The 20,675-nt window shown below is 33.8% G+C and overlaps 1 protein-coding gene across 3 annotated transcripts in view; it reads right to left on the bottom strand.

The window, feature by feature from the left end:
* LOC128184628 (uncharacterized) overlaps positions 1-20,675 on the bottom strand; it is a 52,493-nt gene that overhangs the window by 14,914 nt on the left and 16,904 nt on the right. Inside the window, exons 20-39 of one of the 3 annotated variants that reach the window (XM_052854188.1) lie at positions 19,982-20,099; positions 19,698-19,840; positions 18,971-19,079; positions 16,754-16,902; positions 16,184-16,353; positions 15,600-15,775; positions 14,969-15,058; positions 12,759-12,915; positions 8,649-8,747; positions 8,256-8,427; positions 7,507-7,561; positions 7,108-7,259; positions 6,622-6,761; positions 5,830-5,969; positions 5,378-5,573; positions 4,900-5,052; positions 4,654-4,810; positions 4,345-4,377; positions 1,137-1,252; positions 683-852 (exon numbers count right to left, since the gene is read on the bottom strand). In XM_052854188.1, the coding sequence (XP_052710148.1) occupies positions 683-852; positions 1,137-1,252; positions 4,345-4,377; positions 4,654-4,810; positions 4,900-5,052; positions 5,378-5,573; positions 5,830-5,969; positions 6,622-6,761; positions 7,108-7,259; positions 7,507-7,561; positions 8,256-8,427; positions 8,649-8,747; positions 12,759-12,915; positions 14,969-15,058; positions 15,600-15,775; positions 16,184-16,353; positions 16,754-16,902; positions 18,971-19,079; positions 19,698-19,840; positions 19,982-20,099 (2,695 nt within the window). The remainder of the gene's footprint in view (positions 1-682; positions 853-1,136; positions 1,253-4,344; positions 4,378-4,653; positions 4,811-4,899; positions 5,053-5,377; positions 5,574-5,829; positions 5,970-6,621; positions 6,762-7,107; positions 7,260-7,506; positions 7,562-8,255; positions 8,428-8,648; positions 8,748-12,758; positions 12,916-14,968; positions 15,059-15,599; positions 15,776-16,183; positions 16,354-16,753; positions 16,903-18,970; positions 19,080-19,697; positions 19,841-19,981; positions 20,100-20,675) is intronic. The other 2 variants (XM_052854196.1, XM_052854203.1) reach the window with 2 other exon arrangements.

Below are 20,675 nucleotides of genomic sequence, written 5' to 3'. Positions count from 1 at the left end.
GCATGAGAAAACATAAAACAAGATTATCATTTTTACAACTCCACATTAGGATAATGCAAAGCAACACATATTTTAAAATGGGGTGCAAACTATTTAACGGTGGGATTATAAAAGTATTGTACAGTTCCTGATTTGTTGGAATTATTGGTAAGAGTTATCAGGAGCATTGAGCAACCGCAAACAACATTGATTTCTAGGTACATGTATTTCGTTTTTGGATAGTGTTAAATTACTAGTAATTTTTAAGCAGTAAGCATAGCTCAGTGCTTTATTGTCGTTAGACTTTTACTTCCGGTGCAACGAATAACCGCCCCTACGAGCATAAGTTTACATCATTTAAACTGGTTAGGAAACCAGATCCAGGAGCTGCACGGGCTAGTACGGGCTTCTGTGAATTTAATGTACGGGGCTTACATACATCATTGCAGGGGCTAACACATGAGGAAATATATTGCGTATACAGAAACTGAAATGTTATACACATATATCTTTTATATACAAACAGAAGCTGGGTTAGCGCTTTTCAGTGTTATCAGTACTTTGATTAGTTTTATCTACGTACAAAACTTTCCTTTGGTTACTTTTTATACAATTTTAAAGAAGTAATAGCTTAAAATGCAGTCTTGAAATATTCATCAAAGCGAAAATTTCTGTCAGAGAGTACAAAACCCCAGAATCTCACCGGCAAACCTGTTGACATTGATTGCCATAGAAACCATTAGGACATGGCTGCGTGCAGAAATCCCCTGAGTACCCGGGCAAGCAGTGACACTGGCCAGTGATAGAGTCACACGAGTTGCTATGGACACACTGGTCACACTGGTATATACAATCTGGTCCATACTCCAAAGCCTGCAGACAAAGGAATAACACAGCAAATTTAACCAGTTGCAGAAATACTACTGGTAACTCATTATGTTGTTTATAAGCGAAAGTAATTATATATGCTGTGTCTGCATACAGAACATTTGCTCGTATAATACAAACAGATTTGCCGATACTACATGTACAACTATTGTTTATTGTAGTGATATGTATGAAGTAGATAGTTTATTCTAAAGTACACGTTTTATAGAAACATATTGTAATCAACAATAAGTTACAACAAAGTAATGCTCTGATTCGTTGTTCTTTACCTTACAATTCTGGTCACAGTTTCGTCCATAGAAGCCAGCGTCGCATAAACAGACATCCTCGTTGAAATGACATCGACCATGAATACAGTTCGGACATGCTGGTGTACAGGATAGGGCTGTTACCATGTAAAGTAAAGCTGTGTCATTTCTTGATTACAGTAGCAGCTTTTGTAAAGTTACTTGTTGAGATATAAATAATTACTCTCTTGATTAAGATAAACCACAGCTGAACTTAATTTGCCACATTTATGTAAATACCAAGTAAAACAAATATAATTCAAAAGCAAAGTCTGTATTACTTAACAGAATTGAAATTTGAATATACATGTACATATAGGCTTAAAGGACTTTTGAACTGGGAAACATCGAGCGAAGGCTTGCTCAGGTACCATTTTTGGGTAAGATGTGTATAATTTTAGGAAGAAAAACAAACTTTAAAATCGTATTTGAGCAGACCTGCTCTCAATACTTCTGAATGCAAAATATAAAGAAAAAATGACAATATTTAGATTTTTTTGCAAAAACGTCATAGATAAACAGCGAATGAGTAATGATGACTAAAATCAAGATTAATGTGATAGACATCCTCAGTACAATGATTTATGGAGGTCTGATTTTTATACGACACTATTTATAAAATGGTTAAAATTTGTGGCAGAAATGTAACCATACCAAATATAGTCCTTTTAAAAGAATTATATTTTATAAAAATTCTCAAAATTGATACAGCTGTAATATGAAATTTCATATCTGATTCAATTGTCCTTAATGTTTCACTCTGCTGCTATATTTGCAGGAAAGGACTATATATGATAAGGGCCTAAAATGGCCCCCTAAAATGAACATCATCATTTTACTATCATTCTTTGTTTTCTTAGTACAAATATGTATGTGATGTGTTTACATAATATTCATTTTGGTTCAAGTGCTCACAATTTAGAAATATGACAATGTAAAGACAACTTTTTCCCGCCATTTTTGCATTTTTAACGTAAAACAGCTTGTTTTCAAGCAGTTTTTCCTTCCGAAAACATAGAGCACATTCTTGAACAAATAAAATACTTTAATTAGAGATGTATCTAGCCAAGACTAATAAGTGACAAAAAAAATTTTCCTTGTTCAAGCATGCGCTCTATATTTCCAAATCGTAAATAGATAAGAAAAATGTCAATTTTTGGCTGATTTTGATTGAATTATAGAAATGGCGTCACTTTTGACGTCATATACTGCCAGTGAGTGCAAATAAATCAAATAAATAGATGAAAAATATATGTTATATCAACTCCTCTAAAAAATTAGTTAACATTTTATTGTACCCGAAACACTTAAAAAATGGCGAATTATGGGGGCCAAATTTAACTCTTATCATATATAGTTCTTTTATCAAGTTGTTTTTTGGTAATTTTCCACGTTGTTCTACTGTTGATGTATTTAAAAGGAAGGTAGAGAGGTTAGATTTCAGTAGTTCAAAATTAAATTCCCATAATCGTGCCATAGAAAAAGGTAGACACTTATCTATTCCAAAGCATGGAAGACTGTGTTACTATTGTAACACTGGATCAAATGAAGATGAATTTCATTTTTATTCAGCTGTTATAAGTATATTCATTTGAGGGCAGTTTTTGAAAGAAATTTACCTACATGTTTTCATACTAGAAATAATTTTTCAAAAATGTCAGATATCCTTCAGGCTAAGTTCTGTTTAATAGTAAATCTTCAAAAGTGTTCTTACTCTCGCTCTCTCTGTTGTAACCAAGGGTTAATACATGTTGAATATTATGAATCACCACGTGAATTCTCACCTGAGGTAACTTTGTGAATACAAAATTCTATCAAGTGACTGTAAGGTACCATGTTATGTGCTAATTAGGACAATGTTTTTCAACACGTTAAGTTGTCAAATATTGATCCAAAGTTTTTTGTACTTACATGGGTATGGTCTTATTGTTAAAACTATAGTAAATAGTATACTTGTACGATATAGAATGGAAAGGGCTAAGGTGAAAGAGTGATCACATATTTTTTATACCTAGCATAATTGTTATTCATGCTAGTCTAATTTTAGTACCATTCTGATAATGTCAGCTCCACCTCTCGTGCATATGAATTTATTGTATCGTAGTCTTAAATCTTAATTCATGTTTGAAATTGAAAAGACTCTTAAATAAAATAAACAAAAGTGATTTTGGTTTAGAAATAAACGCAACATAAGCGACCAAAAAAGACCTAAAACCCGGCGCTAAGACTAAGTGCAGTCATCCTTGCAATTATATTCGATTTATTGATTCAGATAAGTGTCTTCATGCATCAATAAGATAAACTATATCTAAATCGTAGTTGATAATCCTAAAAATATCATTCTAATCATAATTGTCTGTTATATGAAACAAAATATTCAGCTTCACTATAAAACATGATTAAAGCTTGCTTTTTTCTATATTCGGAATATCGGCGGTAATTTTAGGTTTCATCCAGCGTTAATAAACAACTTTTCACAATTCCCGATGCATGTTAGGTACATTTTTTTTTAAAAATGACTAGTAACCTCTCTTTGGATTTTAAAGACGTGTTTTGCCTTGTACCAAAATTCAAAACAAGTTTTAATTTAAAAGGAAGCATCTAACTGTAATTTTACGATGTTATATTCCACTTTAATATTGAATCAGATACAAACAATAGATATGCATGAATTAGGCAAACACCAGATGTAAGTTTTTTCTTAACAAAATCCTATTTTCACATAGTTACATATCCATTACTTCTGCAAGACTTCCTTGAAAACAAATTTTATGCATATAATTTTAAGTATAACAAAGACTTCCAAAATAACCTTTTTACGAACGTTTATAAATTTCCAAAACTTTGAAAAAAAAACTGTTTCATTTTTGGAATATTTAATTTGTTCTTTAAGTGGCTTAATTTTTTGTGCTAAATATTTTTGATTATTCGTGATAAACATAAGTGTGTTATACTTGCGACACTTTAAAGAAAGTCTATTATTTGTTCTGAATGGATTCCTTATTTGTTCTGAACAAAGGACATGTTTATTATTTGTGATATGAAAACATTGGTACAAAGGTTTATTATTTGTGCTATAAATAGGTTTATCAATTGTTTATTTTTGTGCTATACATAGGTTTATTATTTGTGCCATAGATAGGTTTAATATTCGTCCTATACAAAGGTTTCATATTTGTGCGAAATTTACTCGTTATATCACCTCCAGGTGAGCCAGAAGCGTCTGAAAGAAGTAGATGATTACCATCATTCCTAATAAAAATAATTTCTCATTGTCCAAAGAAAACAGAAAAATTCCTGTTTTTGGAATATTACCTCACCAAAGGTTTTATCCCCCTATTTTTTAAAAATGTCGATTTTTTGACAGATAATTTTGCATTTTGTTAGAAAGACTTTTGGAAGTCGAATCTTATTTTTTACATCAAAAATATATACGCTGTCATCTTTAGAAAATCTGAATCAGTATATAAAATTGAATGATTAACCGAGCCGCACGCACCTGGGTTGAGACATGGAGTATTGCACAAAGTCCCTTTCCATCCTTTGTCACAAACACAGGACCCATTGAGTCCGCAGTAACCGTGCACACACTGGCACGTGTTCTGACAGGAATCGCCATGGTAACCAGAGGGACATTTACAAGGACTGGTTTTATCCTATAATAAACAATTTATTATAACCATTAAACAGTTCAAGCAATCTGTTTAACAATTCTTCTATCATCACAAACTTGTAGCTTTGTTACCTGACATATACATCGCCCAGTGGTCGGGTCACATACTCCAGGGTTACATATAGGACATCTCTGGCCACAGTTCGGGCCATAGAAACCACTGGGACATGGGACTTCACAGTTTTGCCCTGACCATCCTGGAGGACAAATACAATTCCCGCTGGTCTACAATTTACGATTTGAACCCATCAAAGAGTTAAAAGACAGTATTTTGCTGTTGCAGAATTGCATCAGTTAAAACATATAATTTCTAATGTAATACAAAAAAATTCATTTTTAATCTGTAAGTTTTAATTAAAATAATAACTCGATATTTATTGTACGAGCATGCAACATTAATACACATTTAAGGAAAAAGCATTCTACTACATGAGACACAAACATATTTCACTGGTAGCTCTTTACAGGTTGTTTTGCTCATAATAATTCATCGCCTTGAATTTACTTCGAACTTTGGCAAAGATGCTTGTTTTATACTTTTACAACTCACGGGGTTACATGGGGCGCTGTGTTGACACAATGGACAGGTCTTGTTACAGCTCGCGCCATAGAATCCAATGGGACAGGGATGTTCACACCGTGAACCAACAAACCCATCCTTACAGGTGCAGAAGCCATACCTGTTGCCACATGACGCTGTCTGGTTCATGACACACTGACACCGAGACTGGCAGTTCTTCCCGTATCTAAACAAAGAGTGGTCCAAGTCCACAAACACATTTTTCATGTAAAGGATGCGTATTAAGTTTCTGAATGACTTTTGCAGACTATGCATTAAATGTATGATTGACTATATGGTTTTTATTTTAAGGTCATGAACATTAAAAATTATATTGTTCCGATATTATTCAATTGCAAAAAAAAATTATTTTTTTTTTTGCTTATTATGAACTAAATAGTTTATATACTTTCCATGATAAATCTATATTGAATAATACTTACGCTCCATTAGTACACGGGAATTCACAGTGTATCCCGAAGAAGCCCGGGGGACATGTACAATCCCCCGTGACAGGGTCACAGCCCTGTGGGCAGCCACAGAACTGGAGACACCCCTCACCATATCTCTGGTACGGACAGTCCTTTGAACAACCAAAGTTATAAAACATGAAGTATATGTACTTATATACGAGGTTTTTGGTTGCCACGATTCAGGGTGATATACTTTGATATAGATTTTCCCTATCACGATACCAATATAAAAATTATTTATTTTCTTCATATTTCAAAGCTATTCAATTGAAATTATTTATCATTGTCATTTTAGTCGAAAAACTTTTCCCACAAAAACACATATTTGCACGCATATTCATAGAAAATAAGATCATACACATCACATCTACCTTTAATTTAGGAATAAGGAATCATTTTTTTAGTAAAATGAGGTGATCATATAGTCAAGGCGTGGTAAAATCCAATAAAGCCCAAAGAAATTTATGATAGATTTCATCACGCCCGATCGAAATTATCACCTTATAATATTCAAAGAATGACTCCATATATAATTTTCAGCAATTGTACAATTGAAGATTTAAAAATTTACAAATATATTTTCATTTTATTAAAATGTGCAAACCCTGTCCTTTGCGCCCCAATAATACGTCATTTGAATTGGATTGTACATTAATAAATTGTTCAATTCGTAGTGTTAATGCTGACAAAGAGGCTGAACAAGTAAATATTTAATTTGTAATTTAATTTTTACCCCCAAAAAGTTGCCTTTTGAATAGTCACCTCTTGACATTTGGATCCCGTTTTTCCGGCTTTACAATTGCACTCCCCCGTAACTGAATCACATGGTGAATTATTGCAGTCACATGACAGGGTACAGTCCACTCCAAAGGTGTAGCGGTCACAGGGTACACCACAAAGCTCTAATTCAAACAAATGTCATTTATGTGTGTCAATTATTATTGCTTGATACTTGTTATTCTTTTTTTACTTACTTACTTACATACTTATTTTTAATGACTATTGTAACGTCGAAAATTAATGTAATTTTATACAATATGTGTTCCTGAATTAAGAAAACCAATTCATTATATGAGGAACAAAAATTATTGATATTGATAAAATACTAATGCAATTTTTGTTGTTGCACTTTTAAAAGACTTATGTCTAAATTGTGTAAATGATTGAGCAAAAGAGAGAATGATGTGTAATAAATGCAAAAACAAAATGTTGAGAGAGAGAGAGAGAGAGAGAGAGAGAGAGAGAGACCTTCGGTCCAGCCTGGGTCACATTGACAGACTCCATCCACCGGGTTACAGCTTCCATGCTCTGTGCACCGGCACGACTCTGAACAGTTCCGACCAAAGAATCCCTGGGGGCAGGGTCTGTCACACGTTGGTCCGGTAAACCCGTTTTTGCAACTGTAATATATTAAGACTGAAGTTTCTATTAAACGAAATGAAATTATAGGACACATTACATTTGGTTAAGTAAGCATTATAGAAAATCTCGTAGAATTCCATAGGAATTAAATCTTCCTTTCATAATATATAATGACATTTATTTTTTATATAACGGCAATCCATTGGATTGACTTTACCAATCAACTTACAAAGCTAAATCAAGCATCTTTGTGTTCAATACACCGGTATAAACTGTTACACTTACTAGCAGGCTCCTATTTTATTGTCACATTCTGTGTGACTGGAACATTCACAGTCCACTGCAAAAAATAAAAATAAAAATAAAGGCAATCACTTGTACCTAAATTTCACGTAAAATGTTTAATCTACATTTTATTTGCATGAAGAGTTTCAGGTAAAAAGATCAGCAAGACACATCTTGTCTACAAACACAATAATACAATCATTATCAAACAGACAAATTTTGTAGAACATTTGCTAATTTTTGGTTTGAACACATTTGATTCATTTTACATGCTTTTGATAACAATAGGGTTGGACACAAGTTCTTCAAAATTAGAAAACTTTCTCCTACATTATTTTAACACAAAACAATATTCAATATTTAAATTAGCAGCGATACTAAAAGGTTCTAGTATTTATTTCGGTTCTTCGAATCTTTTTGAAAGGGAATTCTGATTTAACATTATACTGACTTTATTTGGATTATCACTCAAAATAGTGTATGTGACTGCACATATTTTCGTGACAAACACGGTATGTACAGCACAATTATACCAGTGATATGTTTAAATAGTTATTCATAAATGACATAGCAATACTATAACAGAATCGTCAGGATCTGCATTTCGTCAATTTCTTAAACACCATTTGACATTTCATTGTAAAGATTCTTTAAGAAGACTGGTTGGTCAATCATTCACTCCTTATATGTTCATTAAATTTATATCTACGATATCCCCCATAAACATTTAAAAAATAAAAAATCCTTACATTTGCAGCCTACACCATACTTCCCCGGGGGACAGGGATCCTGACATTGTCTCCCTTGGTATCCCATCAAACAGGTGCACGCCCCCGTATCTTTATCACAAAAGGCAGTTGTTGTCATGTTACAAGGACAGTTGAACTTGCAGTCTGGTCCGTAGGTACCCGGTGTACAATGCTATAGAGAGATTTAAATCTAATTGTTGCTTGGTGCGACAGGTAAGATCTTCGGAAATATTTAAAATATCACTGCAAAATTCTGCTAAGTAAATGTGAATTTTAATTCATTTACAAAAAAGAAACTTAAATAGCAGTAGAACATAAGCACAAAATAAAAGAAATGATAACATAAAAACCAGTAAGAGTTATAACTAGATAATTATGAACAGAAAACGGAACCTGGTTACACTGGGGCCCGTGGAACCCTGACGGACATTGGCAATGGATTCTATAGGAAGTCGTTGTTGTTTCTCGACTGTCGCATTGTCCCCAAGATTGCTAACAATGGAAAATAAAGTTCAGTCCATCACTTATATATATATTGCTTTTTTGATTGTATGATTTTGTATTTAAACCTCAAAAACAAATTTGAACGCAGCGTTGAGCAAAGTTTGTTCAAGTTGTTTTTAGATTTAAAAAAACACACCATGGATGTATTGCATAGGCGCTATATATATATATTTTTAGCAAAGGTACATTTAGCTTAAGGATCATGTCCGTCCATCTTGTACACATATGGACCAAAATGTAAACATTTCTTGAACTAACTTATTTGTAACAAAAAACTGACCACAAAAGAAACTAGGTAATTAATATGACGTTTTACATATTGTTTTGTACGCAAGTTGCGCATACAAGTGCAGAATAAGGCCGTTTTAATCACTTAGAACAGCTGTAGAACTGTGCAGCTGTTATACTAACTTGGAGATTTAAAAAAAATTAAAATACAAAAGGGGTTAATTTGTGTCCTTTCTACAACCATTTGTTGGGAAAATGGTTGATGCACATATATGTTGCAGCTTTGTTTCAAAATAGGGTACCCTGCTTTTTCAGTCATCTCGGTTAGAACAAAAAAACTCCAGCCTATACACAGAACACTTGTGTCTATGGAAGTACATTGCCGTTAAATTTCCATAGACAAATTATGTCAATTTAAAATAATCCGTTTTGTATGTGATAGACCTCAATACCAGTCCCATGTTGGTTTTAACCATTTTTATATGTATAAATCAAGTAAATTCTTTATAGAAGTGGGGTAGGGGTCCCATAAAAGTATTTGTCTTAAAACATAAACATATATTTTTCAATACATCAGGATACGCAGACAAATATATATCTCTGCAACTGAAAGTTTCCGAGATCCATTTTAAGAATTATTTACCCTATTTTGGACAAAGCTACAACTTAAATGGGCAAGCTTCGACCTTTTTCTCAAAAGTGGTAGTAGAATGAACATAAATAGCCTTCTTTCATATTTTCAGGTTTTTAAATCTTTAATTTAAGTCTGTACTGCGCAGTTTTAAGTTTAAAAAGGCATTGTTCTATTCCATAATTTGCATACAAAACGACTATTTATTGCTTTTTAGCTCACCATCAAGTGAGCTATTCTGATCACATTTTGTCCGTCGTCCGTCTGTCCGTCCGTCTGTCTGTCCGTCTGTAAACTTTTTACATTTTGAACTTCTTCTCTAAAACGGCTATTCCAATTTCAACCAAATTTGGCATAAAGCATCCTTATGGGAGGGCGAAAATAAATTGCAGAAATAAAAGTCCGATCTGTTTTTAAAGCGGAGAAAACCTTTTAACTGTAAAAAAAAAAAAAAGAAGGAGGGTGCATTTTTAAAAATCTTCTTCTCAAGAACTACTGAGTCCAATTCAACGTAGTTTAGCAAAAATTATCCTTATGGGAAGGAAAATATAAATTGCAAAAATTAAGGACTAGTTCTGTTTCAAATCTGAGTTATTACAAAAATAATAATAAAGGAAAGGCGTGTTTCAATCAGTTTAATAGCTTCGGGTTCGGCATCCGGTAAAATGGGTAGGCAAGACTTGGCCTGGGCAAAACAAAAGATTCGCAGTTATTAATCTGCCAATCTCATTAAAATTTCAGGATATTTGATGGACTAGTATATTGTATTCGCTGTAAATATTCCTGCAAAATAATGCGTATTTGGAATTGACGATTGCCGATTTGCCCCGGCTTTTATTTTGCCACGGCCAGGGTTTGCATACCCATTTTACCAAGACTCGTATTCCATACTTCTAAAACGAGGTTCTTTGTTTAAAGCAGCCATGACATTATACGAAAAAGGGTCGATCTGACTATGATGAATCTGCTTGTTGTGCAACAGTTCGCGTATGAAGGGAAATTTTTGAAACATGCAAAATGTATTGGTGCCGATTTTGTGAAGTAAATTGAGGCTAAATATTTCAATGCGTTGACAGTTTTCACACATGACGTTGGTGTTAGCTTGTTCTGATTTTCGTATTTATGCTTTGTAACCTGTGAACTATCGTCTGTATTTCGTGATGTTTACGTATCAAATCAAACAGAGACATCGGTATATCAAACAGTTAACTGTTTACCTGCGCAAATTAAGCAAAATCTGATGTATCAAAAAAGTACTGAAATACAATTCATTCTATCGGTAATTCGGCATTATCTTTTGCGTAATGGTTTAATTATTAATGCAATAGATTTTGTTGAGATGCTCGGCATTTTCTCGAGTTTATTCAGTTTAAATAGAGTTTGATATCGCTGACGGAAATATGTAGGTATATACATGTATATATATGATTCATTTCGAAAAAATAAATTGTGTTCTTTATTTGTTATAGTGCATGTTTCTTGTGTTTAATTGTTTACAATTTCTATTTACTAACCATATTTGAGTGTTAAGCTTCGAATTATAAGCAAGATACAGAGATTTGCTCACAATTCTATGTTTGTACAAAGATCCAAAACTAAAGATTAAAAAAGTAAAAAATTTGTCAATATTTATTAAGAAAATTTTCAAAGTCTGTTCTTCCATTTTTCATTATTACTCCTACTGTACATGTGATCCTTGACTGTGTTTGTGTACATTTGTGTAAACTGATTTAGAACCTCAAATACCAGTGAACTGGTCTTGAGTGAATAAAAGAATTGAAAATCTTAGGCCATTCTTTTTTCCATTTCAAATGCTGAATAGGAAATACCACGTTAAAAATCTTAAGCTGAATGTAATAAACTCATGTGAACAAAATATGACTCAAACCTAGGCAAACTGTGAGCTCTGTATCTTGCTTATAATTCTACGATTGACGCTGAAATTTTGGTTGAACATTAGAAATTCTATATGAATTAGAGTATGTTAATAGTACAAACAAAATAAAAGAATGATATTCTGTATACACCTACTCTCTGGGGGCCCCTCTTTATACAATAAAATAATGTGAATTCTACATCAATTTTGATAGTTTTTCAGATACGAGTAAATAAAAACGACATCTTTAAAACAGTTTCCATAGTTCTGACACATTTTTGTTGTGGGGATAAAGTAATTATCGCTATTCCTAAGAAAATATCACAGCGGAAAATTATCCTGGTTTGTACGCGAGGTAAATAACAGTCATTTAATTATAATGGAGAAGACAAATTAAATTTTTCAATGTTTTTAATTTGAGGAATTGAGCACATTGAGGTACAATTTTTTCTTCTTCACATCTATACTTGTATGATTTTTTGAATAAAAAACAATAACTATTAATTTTTTTTTAAAAATACAATAACTAGTAAGTAGCTGATGAAAAAAATGTACCTATATGCTCTCATATATTTTGATCGCTTTACAAAGTGTGAGGGGGGGGGGGGGGGGGGGGCAGAACGAAAACATAGGGAATTGGAAGTTATCAACTTAACAGTGTACCCCTACCAAATGTTTAGTTTTATATCTTGCGTAGGATTTTCTTATTCTGGTAAAAAAAAGGGTTTCATGAAGGTACAATGTCAAAGATTATGAAAAAATAGGTGTAAAATTCGAATACTTTACAATATTTATTTTTTGTTATTCTACCGAGGGACCATATGGCACAATATCTTTTGAACGCCCATTGTTGCTCAGGTGAGCGATGTGGCCCCATCGGCCTCTTGTTTTTTATCTTTTGACAACATGTTGTGTAAATTTTGGGCTGAAACAAGCTAGTTAAGAAATGTTTATACTTTGTTTCTTAAATGTACGAGAGGACTAGACATCCCCCTTAAGCTCCTTCAAATATTAAAACTGTAATTTATAGCCTTGACATGAATCTGAATATACTGTAAATTAAAATATCATGTTTTATTTTATTATCATATTCATAACAAAGCTTCAACTGACACCAGTATTGGATAAAACATGTGAATATTCAATAAATAACAAATGGTTTCCAGCATTTTGTTACGGAAAGAAAGTCAGAGAACATTTGTTAACACTATTATTTAAGAATTCAATAAAACTAACATACAATCTAATTTTGTTACATACTTACTGGCGATTGTGTACCGGTTATACACCAAGGTTCACACTTTTGCTGTACGCCTGCGTGAACAATAGCAGGAGTACCAGGGGGAGGACCAAAGACTTGGATCCTGTCTGTACCCCCACAGGTCATCATACTGTTACCGGCGCACGGACTGTTACATTGTCTGCAGAATAAAAGGTAATTATAGGTAGAAATCGTGCTCTTGCTTTTCTGACATAATTGATGCGTGTTTCTTCTATGCCCACTACCTTCATACCCGCATCCTTATGTGGTAGAACAGATTTATTATTATCTATTTCATATGTATTCGTTTTTGGATTTTCTATCTTCGTTTTGTGCAGCATATTCTTAAATATTATTCATCTAAAGTTTTCAATCGCAGCTTCTCGGGCCTTTCCGGCAAGCTCGGAAAAACACCTCGAATGTATTTACATTACCGGACGTTAGAATTTTATACAAAATGGAGTCGCTTCCCATTAAAATAAGTATCGGTTAGACAGCCTTATAAGTCGCTTGTGTGTTGTATTTTAGGGTATATCATTTACTTTAATGAAGTCTAGCTTACATCTCAACAGATCGTAAAATGTGTTGTATTTATATATATTATATAAATAGTGCCTGTTTGGGAGGGTAACAGTTGAAATTGACACCCCGAGAAAACCATTGTCAACCGACGCGAAGCGGAGGTTGACAATGGTTTTCGAGGGGTGTCAATTTCAACTGTTATCCTCCCAAACAGGCACTATTTATTTTGTTATACTGAATGTCTTTTTTAAAATTTTTAAGAAAATTTTACTGCTTTTATATAGGAATAACGTGAATTTTACAGAGAACCGTACGCGCATAATTTTCGCGCATGTAATATTTTTTAATGTTACCCGTTGCCAAGTGCGTTGCTAACGCTGAGGGTAATAGTAAATATTATTAACTGCGTCTTAACCAATCAGATTTCAGTATTTAACATGAAAGTATAACAATATTATATATATATTTGGACGCTTAGGTAATACATTCGAGGTGTTTTTCCGAGCCTGCCGGAAAGGCCCGAGAAGTTGCGATTGCTGAAGTTTTATTGCGCGCGTACGTTTCTTTAAATTTAATTGGTTCATATTATTATCCAATAAATTTGATTCTCTATTAGTATAAGTAATCGTTCAAACTAAGTCAAATTGGGCAGTATTTCATTTTAACGACGTCGGACAATCCAGTGTATATCAGCTGCATCTTGTGGTAGGTTAATATTATATTTAGCTATATATTTCTTTACTACCATGATAGTGATTAGGGCATGTTATTTTAATTGCAAGATTTATACTTTATCGTCTTTTGCAATTAAACTTGCCATAATAATTTCTGAAACTTGTTTGCAAGTTCTAATATTAAATTATTACAAAACATGTTTTCGCTTATAAATGAATACTGAAGTAACGGTTGCTTTTATCAACGAATTATCGAAACTAAAACATATTGAATGTACATGTAAAATTGTATTTTGTCTAATGTATTTTTCTTTTGTTTATAGGTCAATGCTTTAAAATGTTTAATAAATCTGTTAAACAAAACGGCTGTCTTTTGGAATTCCTTACTGCTCGGTTACACATGGCGCTGCGAGAAAACATCTTCAAGCATTGACCACCGTAGGAATTTATTTTCCAACTATGCAGCTAAGTATGTGTTATAGTGAATTTATCAGAAAGAACTTGGATTTTCTATTGACAGTATTAATGTATACAGATATTCTTAACAGATATGTTATTAAGGTTTCCACTGTTGTATGCAGGGTTGAATTTTCCCTCTTAGTAATGTACTACACTTCCAAATAGTCTCGCTCCGTCTTAAATTCGCCAAGACACAATGTTGACAAAATAATTTAAGACATTGGGATTCGCACAGTCTCAAATTCGCCCGCTGACAACCAGGACAAAAGGAACCAACAACGGGGCAAATATTTCCCTGTACACAGTATGTATTTCTATGTTGAAATTTACACCCATGGTGGGGCCTAATCACTGTCCCAGAAATCACGATTTTGATAATTTTGCATTAACACCAGATATTGAGATAATGAAAATTTTTTGTTAATGTAATTGGCATTTCTGTTACATTGGATGAAGTATCTTTTCATAACGTAAAGACTTCATTTGTTCACTTCTTTCAACAAAATTTCTTAAACAGGTCATGTAAAACACGTCCCTCTAGAAAAATCGATCACTTACGCGTCATCCTTCTTCTTGCTCATATCGAGGTGGTTGTCACAGAAACACAGATTTGGTGGTTTTGTTCCTGAAAATCGATGCCCTTCACTTCTGGCAAAGGTAAAAAAAAAACATCGTCAATTTTCGCTGGTCATTTTATATGTACAACAATTTGTCCATTAAAACAAAAAATCAAATTATAGAGAAGAATTATTTTAATGAATTACTTTTGTCCCTACATGGCAACTAGAGCCCCCTTTTCCGTACTTTAGAAACCTGAATCAGACGTAGCCACTCGGTAGCCAGACGGTAGAGTTGCTCTCGTTCATCATAGCTATATTCATGTACTTAGTTTGTCACTTCATAACCCTTAACCATATTTGGCAAAGGAAATATTGCTCTTCACTTAAATATTGCATTGAATTTTTCAGTTTTTACCTTATATTTATTGCCCCTAAGTTTCACAATTATAATCTGCCCTTGCTGATTTTACAACTTGATCAGTTTTGTGTTTTTTTTGAAAATAGTGAAAAATATATTCAAAATCTTAAACCAATGCAGAACGAACAAGGCTAAACAATAGAGAAAATAGAATAACAAAAGAATAATTGTATTTTTCAGTTGAATTTTAGAAATGATGCAATCATTTAACCTGCACAATCTGATGCACCATTCAGGTGTCATGTGTTGTAAGTTGTACACTTCCGTAGACATTTTAAAAGAAAACAGCTGATCAGCTGGCGTATCCTCAAAACAACCACGGTAAACCTCATCTCCAAACCGAGTGCTCTTCACATTGATTTTACTTCTCCCCGGTAGACTGTGATCCTTATGTAGAACATGGATATAATCAAGGAATAAGGAATCATTCTTTAAGTATTATGAACTGATAATTTTGGTCAGGGCGGGGTCGAATCCAATAAAGCCCGAAGGTCTTTATGATTGATTTGATCATGCCGCGACCAAAATTACCGTATCACCATAAATATTTAAAGAAAGATTCCTTATTACTTATATTTATATAATTTTTAGCAATTTTCCGATTAAATATAAGAATATATAAATAAGCAACCCCCGCTTGTGTCCCATTATACGTCATTCGAATTTATTGGACTGTTTAGTACAAAATGGATATGTAGTGTTATCACAAGCAAAGACACTGAAAAATCTAAATATTACTTCATGATCTACCGTGATTAAAAATAAATTAACAAAAAGAAAAAGTCTGTATCATACGATGAACGTCCTCTCTTTAAGCACAGTTGTGACTGCAGCTTGTTCCGATGTTGGGGTTCCGTGTAAGATTTCAGCCTCCACCCGAACGCGACCCAGGCCTCCAAAGCCACCACAGTATTTTTTAACTCCGATCCCCCCGTCTCCTCCCTGTGCTGTCACAGACAACTGACCTGTAAAATCATTCATGGCCTGGCATTGATACAGTCAGATCAAATCACAGAGCATCTTTACTAAGTGACATCAATGGTGCCTCTCATACAGACATTCTATCTGTATCTTGCAAAAGCATGATGTTACTACAACATTTTATCGGGGTTGTAGGACTTTGAAAGGGAAGAACGGAAGGTCGAAATGACAATTGGACATCAGTACTCACTTACAATAGATTTACTATTCAATTAAACACAAATAGAAGAATCATACCTCCAAAATATCATTGGTTATTGCAATTTTTAGTACAACCAGGTTTATTGGAGAACGGTTTACTTTTCGTTATATGATTGTAATCCTGATATATAGCAACAAACCAGTACTGTATGAATGGCACCCCTGGACTTTAGTGACACTGACCTAGCTTCACCACCTTCCCAATGATGTGAATGCTGCCCCCACTCCCTCCACCGCCGGCTCCTGATTGGCTCCAGCATTCCTCTGTGACGTTTTTATCCTGACAACTTGTATTTAGTGCATGACAGGAAGAGCGGCACTTACTTACACACCTAAAGAAGCAAAATGGATAAGTTTCTAGACAATGTCATGTCATGCCATTTGTTGTTATACAAGTATTTAATTTTTTTAATTGATTTCAGGCTTTTTTGCATTTTATTTTTCAGTCTGAACTCAAAAGTACATATAATAGTTAATCTACAGAAGTGTCGGCAATACAACGTCACTCATTATTAACAAATGTATGTCATTTAAATAAAAAGCACACTTTTAAATATATATGAACTCTCTTCTAACGTGAATTTATAATTCAACAAGGACACTGCAAAACGGAGCATCCCTTCGCAAAATGAAAATATTGTGCGGGGAAATGCATTTTTTAGGAATAAGTATGTACCAGTAACTGAAGAGACCAAATATTTAACTTGTTATAAACCACTTTAATTAAAATATTTCGTTTATCCCTCTCCCCATGCACGCTCTAGGTGTATCCGTGGGGGATGGGTGCATTTACGTGGTTGTACAATTTCCCCCAATACTTGCGAAAACACACCACAAACGTGTTGAATTTTAGAAATATAGTTTTATAAATTCTCTTTATCCAGTGACATACATAACGCATTTAGACAATTGGTTTTTCATATTGAAAATGAAACGTAGCTAAGATATGGCGATTTATAGTTTGCTAAATTAGAAAACTCGAGTTTACATGTCGTAATTTTAACCCCAATATTTTAAAAAGAGTAACGTATCTTCGGCGGTTTACATGAAATGAATTCCCGGTTAATCATGTTTACGATATTCGTCAAAGTCTCTTCTGAATTATGAACCTGTTCTTCTCTAAGTAATTCGTTAAGGTGGAATAACACACCTGGAAAAAGTCACTCAAATTAACAGGACATTTTTTGATAATGAAAGATATAATGATAAAGAAAATGTCAAATAAGCGAAAAATTTGCAGTTTTGGGATAAAAAATTAATATCTAACATAATTATTCCAGTAACAACAACAGCCCCTGCGGGATTCGAACTCGGGATGTACGGATCACAGGTCTGACACTATATCCACTCGGCTATATGGAGTAATTTTCATGTTTTAGTCCATGAAATCCTTTTAGTAAAACGAAATGTCGTTTCGATCAGCGGTCAGCCATTTTGTGATGATGTGTTATTCCACCTTAAATATATATAGCCCGACATTCGGCTCAGACAGCTGCTTGTTTTGATTAAATTAGGATGAACTTAATTAATTCCCTGCTTGCTTCAGTTTTTCACTTTGGACATCGATCCTTCCAACTCCCAATTTCTCAAAAAACGTTTGCTTTTTCCCTTTACAGGGCTTACATCCAACAAAATATCAAGTTGTTGATTTGAAATGTTTACTTTCACGAACCGGAAGTCGTTCATAAAATTTCGATAAAAATAAAAGGTGTTGTAATTTTATCGATACTTAAAAAATATATAAAAGAATTCCTTGAAAAAAATGGGGTTTGTCCTTTAAAAATGCTTATGAAGCGCACGGAGTTTGATAAACATGCATGCGAGGGTTTTCTTTGAATCTCGCTAAAAAGGCTGAAATGGACACACACACACAAACATACACAAACACGCACAGCAGCGATGATATATCCCTTCTTTTTCATAAACATGTAATTATGGGGAGGGGGGTCATTTATCTTTTCTCCATTTTTTGAATTCTGTGTAGACTTGAGCCCGTATTGTGGTCCCTTTCTGACCCAAAGTGGTACCGATACCAAAATACTGTCTTAATGCGAAGCAAAGTAATGTTAAGCTATTGATTTCGTTAATCTATATCAGGTTAAGCTATTGATTTCTTTAATCTATATCAGGGTTAAGCTATTGATTTCGTTAATCTATATCAGGGTTAAGCTATTGATTACGTTAATCTATATCAGGTTAAGCTATTGATTTCGTTAATCTATATCAGAGTTTAGCTTTTGATTTCGTTAATCTATATCAGACCCTACCATCACCAACAATCCTTAAGTCATTACTCAGCCTCAAATTTATTTTCCTTGAGTTAAGGACTGAGTTGAGTGATTTGAAAATATTGGTGACGGGGAAGCCTGATTTTTCATTGGATGAACCTAAACAAATTACCGCACGGTGTTTCCTCCATTACCACCATTCACTGCGACTTTGCCGGAAATGATGACGTTCATTTCCGCCTGCAAACGAATGGCCCCGCCTCCGTTTCCACCTGCCCCACCTATCAAAAGAAAGAAAATTGTAAACTTGCTTGGTATGGATGTGTTCAACTTAATTAAATAAACTACTGATGAAACATAAATGCACTCGGTAACACACACTATTTCAGCATGACTTCGATCATTTAATAAACACAATGAACTTTAAAAACTAAAACTACAGAGTATGACAAAGTTTAAAGATATACATGTATCATTGGTCGTATGAATTGATCGATATTACAATATTTTAACAAACTTAATAAACAATAACTTTCTGTGATATTTTATAAAGTATTATAACTGTAATTTTACATTTCGTACGTCAGCATCATTTAACACGTTCATCATATTATCGGAAAATACAGCAAATACGTCAGAGAATAGTCATTTATTTGATGTAAATACAATTCAAATTTTTAAAAACATATTTTCTAAACATCACAAAAGCATACAATATTAGGACTAAACGTGAAGAAAGAACTATTTAGAAAAAAGGGTCTAATAAGTATGGCCGCCGTTTTTGTTCTAATTGTTTAGAAAAAGATAAGATACATGTATATTACGTGTTTTGCATATCAGAATTAAACAATGTGTTTCCTTATCATCAATGGTATCATGGATATACAATTACTTCTTACCTGGGGGGTTGTTAGACGTGTCTTTGGCACGTCCCCCGCTCCCCCCGCCGGACCCCATCAACAGTTTGCTCATGGTCCCGTCCCCGTAGACCTGTCCATATTCTCCAGCTACGCTCCAGTTCCTATACACGCCGATCATCGATCTAATGAAAAAAATAATAAACAAACAAAAAACTGGTGAAAACAAAATTGCCAGTATTTTTTGTGTCATGCTGCTGTTTGAACAAAGACCCTCTGAGATTGCACTCTCTTTCCTACACAAGCGTCCGTCCCTTGTTTCTTACCCCGTGGTGCCGAACCCCGCCCCTCCTCCAGGCTGACCTTTGCCACTATCCATCTGACCTCCGTCAAGTCCTCCCCCTCCTCCGCCTCTGTTGCGCTTAGTACTGATCACCCCCTTACCTTCAAACAAATTAGATAACTTTATTATCCAATATAGTATAAATTATGTACATGTACATGCATTTATTTCAATTCAATTCCACATAAAAACATACTTTCAGATAAAATGATTAAACGACATTTATGAAAACGATAAAGTTTCGTGCACATCAATCAAATTGTAATTAAATAAATCGAATTAAAAATATTCACGGGATATAAATCTATGAGGTCCCCTTAGTAGCTCAGGTGATCTATTGCTACTGGTCTTCGCCCGTCGTCGTGCATCGTCCGTTAACAATGCTATATTTTTAAATTCACCTCTTGCATACAAGTACGCATAACTTTTCTTGTTTAACAGTTGTCAAGTAAACCTACACTTGTAAATGTTTTAAATGTAGTTTTTATTTTTTTTTCCTTTTATTTTGAATATTGTCTTCTTCATAAATTGTGAAATTCACTACAAATGAGGCAGGGTTTGAGGCTTTTTATTGGGGGGGGGGGCAAATCTGGCTATTTAGTGCACGTGTATTGTTTCAGGTCACCTGAGTCTTGGGTAACCATTTGCTGTTGGTCATGTGTTGTCCGTTAACAATT

The sequence above is a fragment of the Crassostrea angulata genome, chromosome 1 (genome assembly GCF_025612915.1).
Source record: "Crassostrea angulata isolate pt1a10 chromosome 1, ASM2561291v2, whole genome shotgun sequence".
Taxonomy (NCBI): Eukaryota; Metazoa; Mollusca; class Bivalvia; order Ostreida; family Ostreidae; genus Magallana; species Magallana angulata.
The sequence above is the reverse complement of the archived record's forward strand: the minus strand, read 5'-3'. Positions and strand labels throughout refer to the sequence as shown.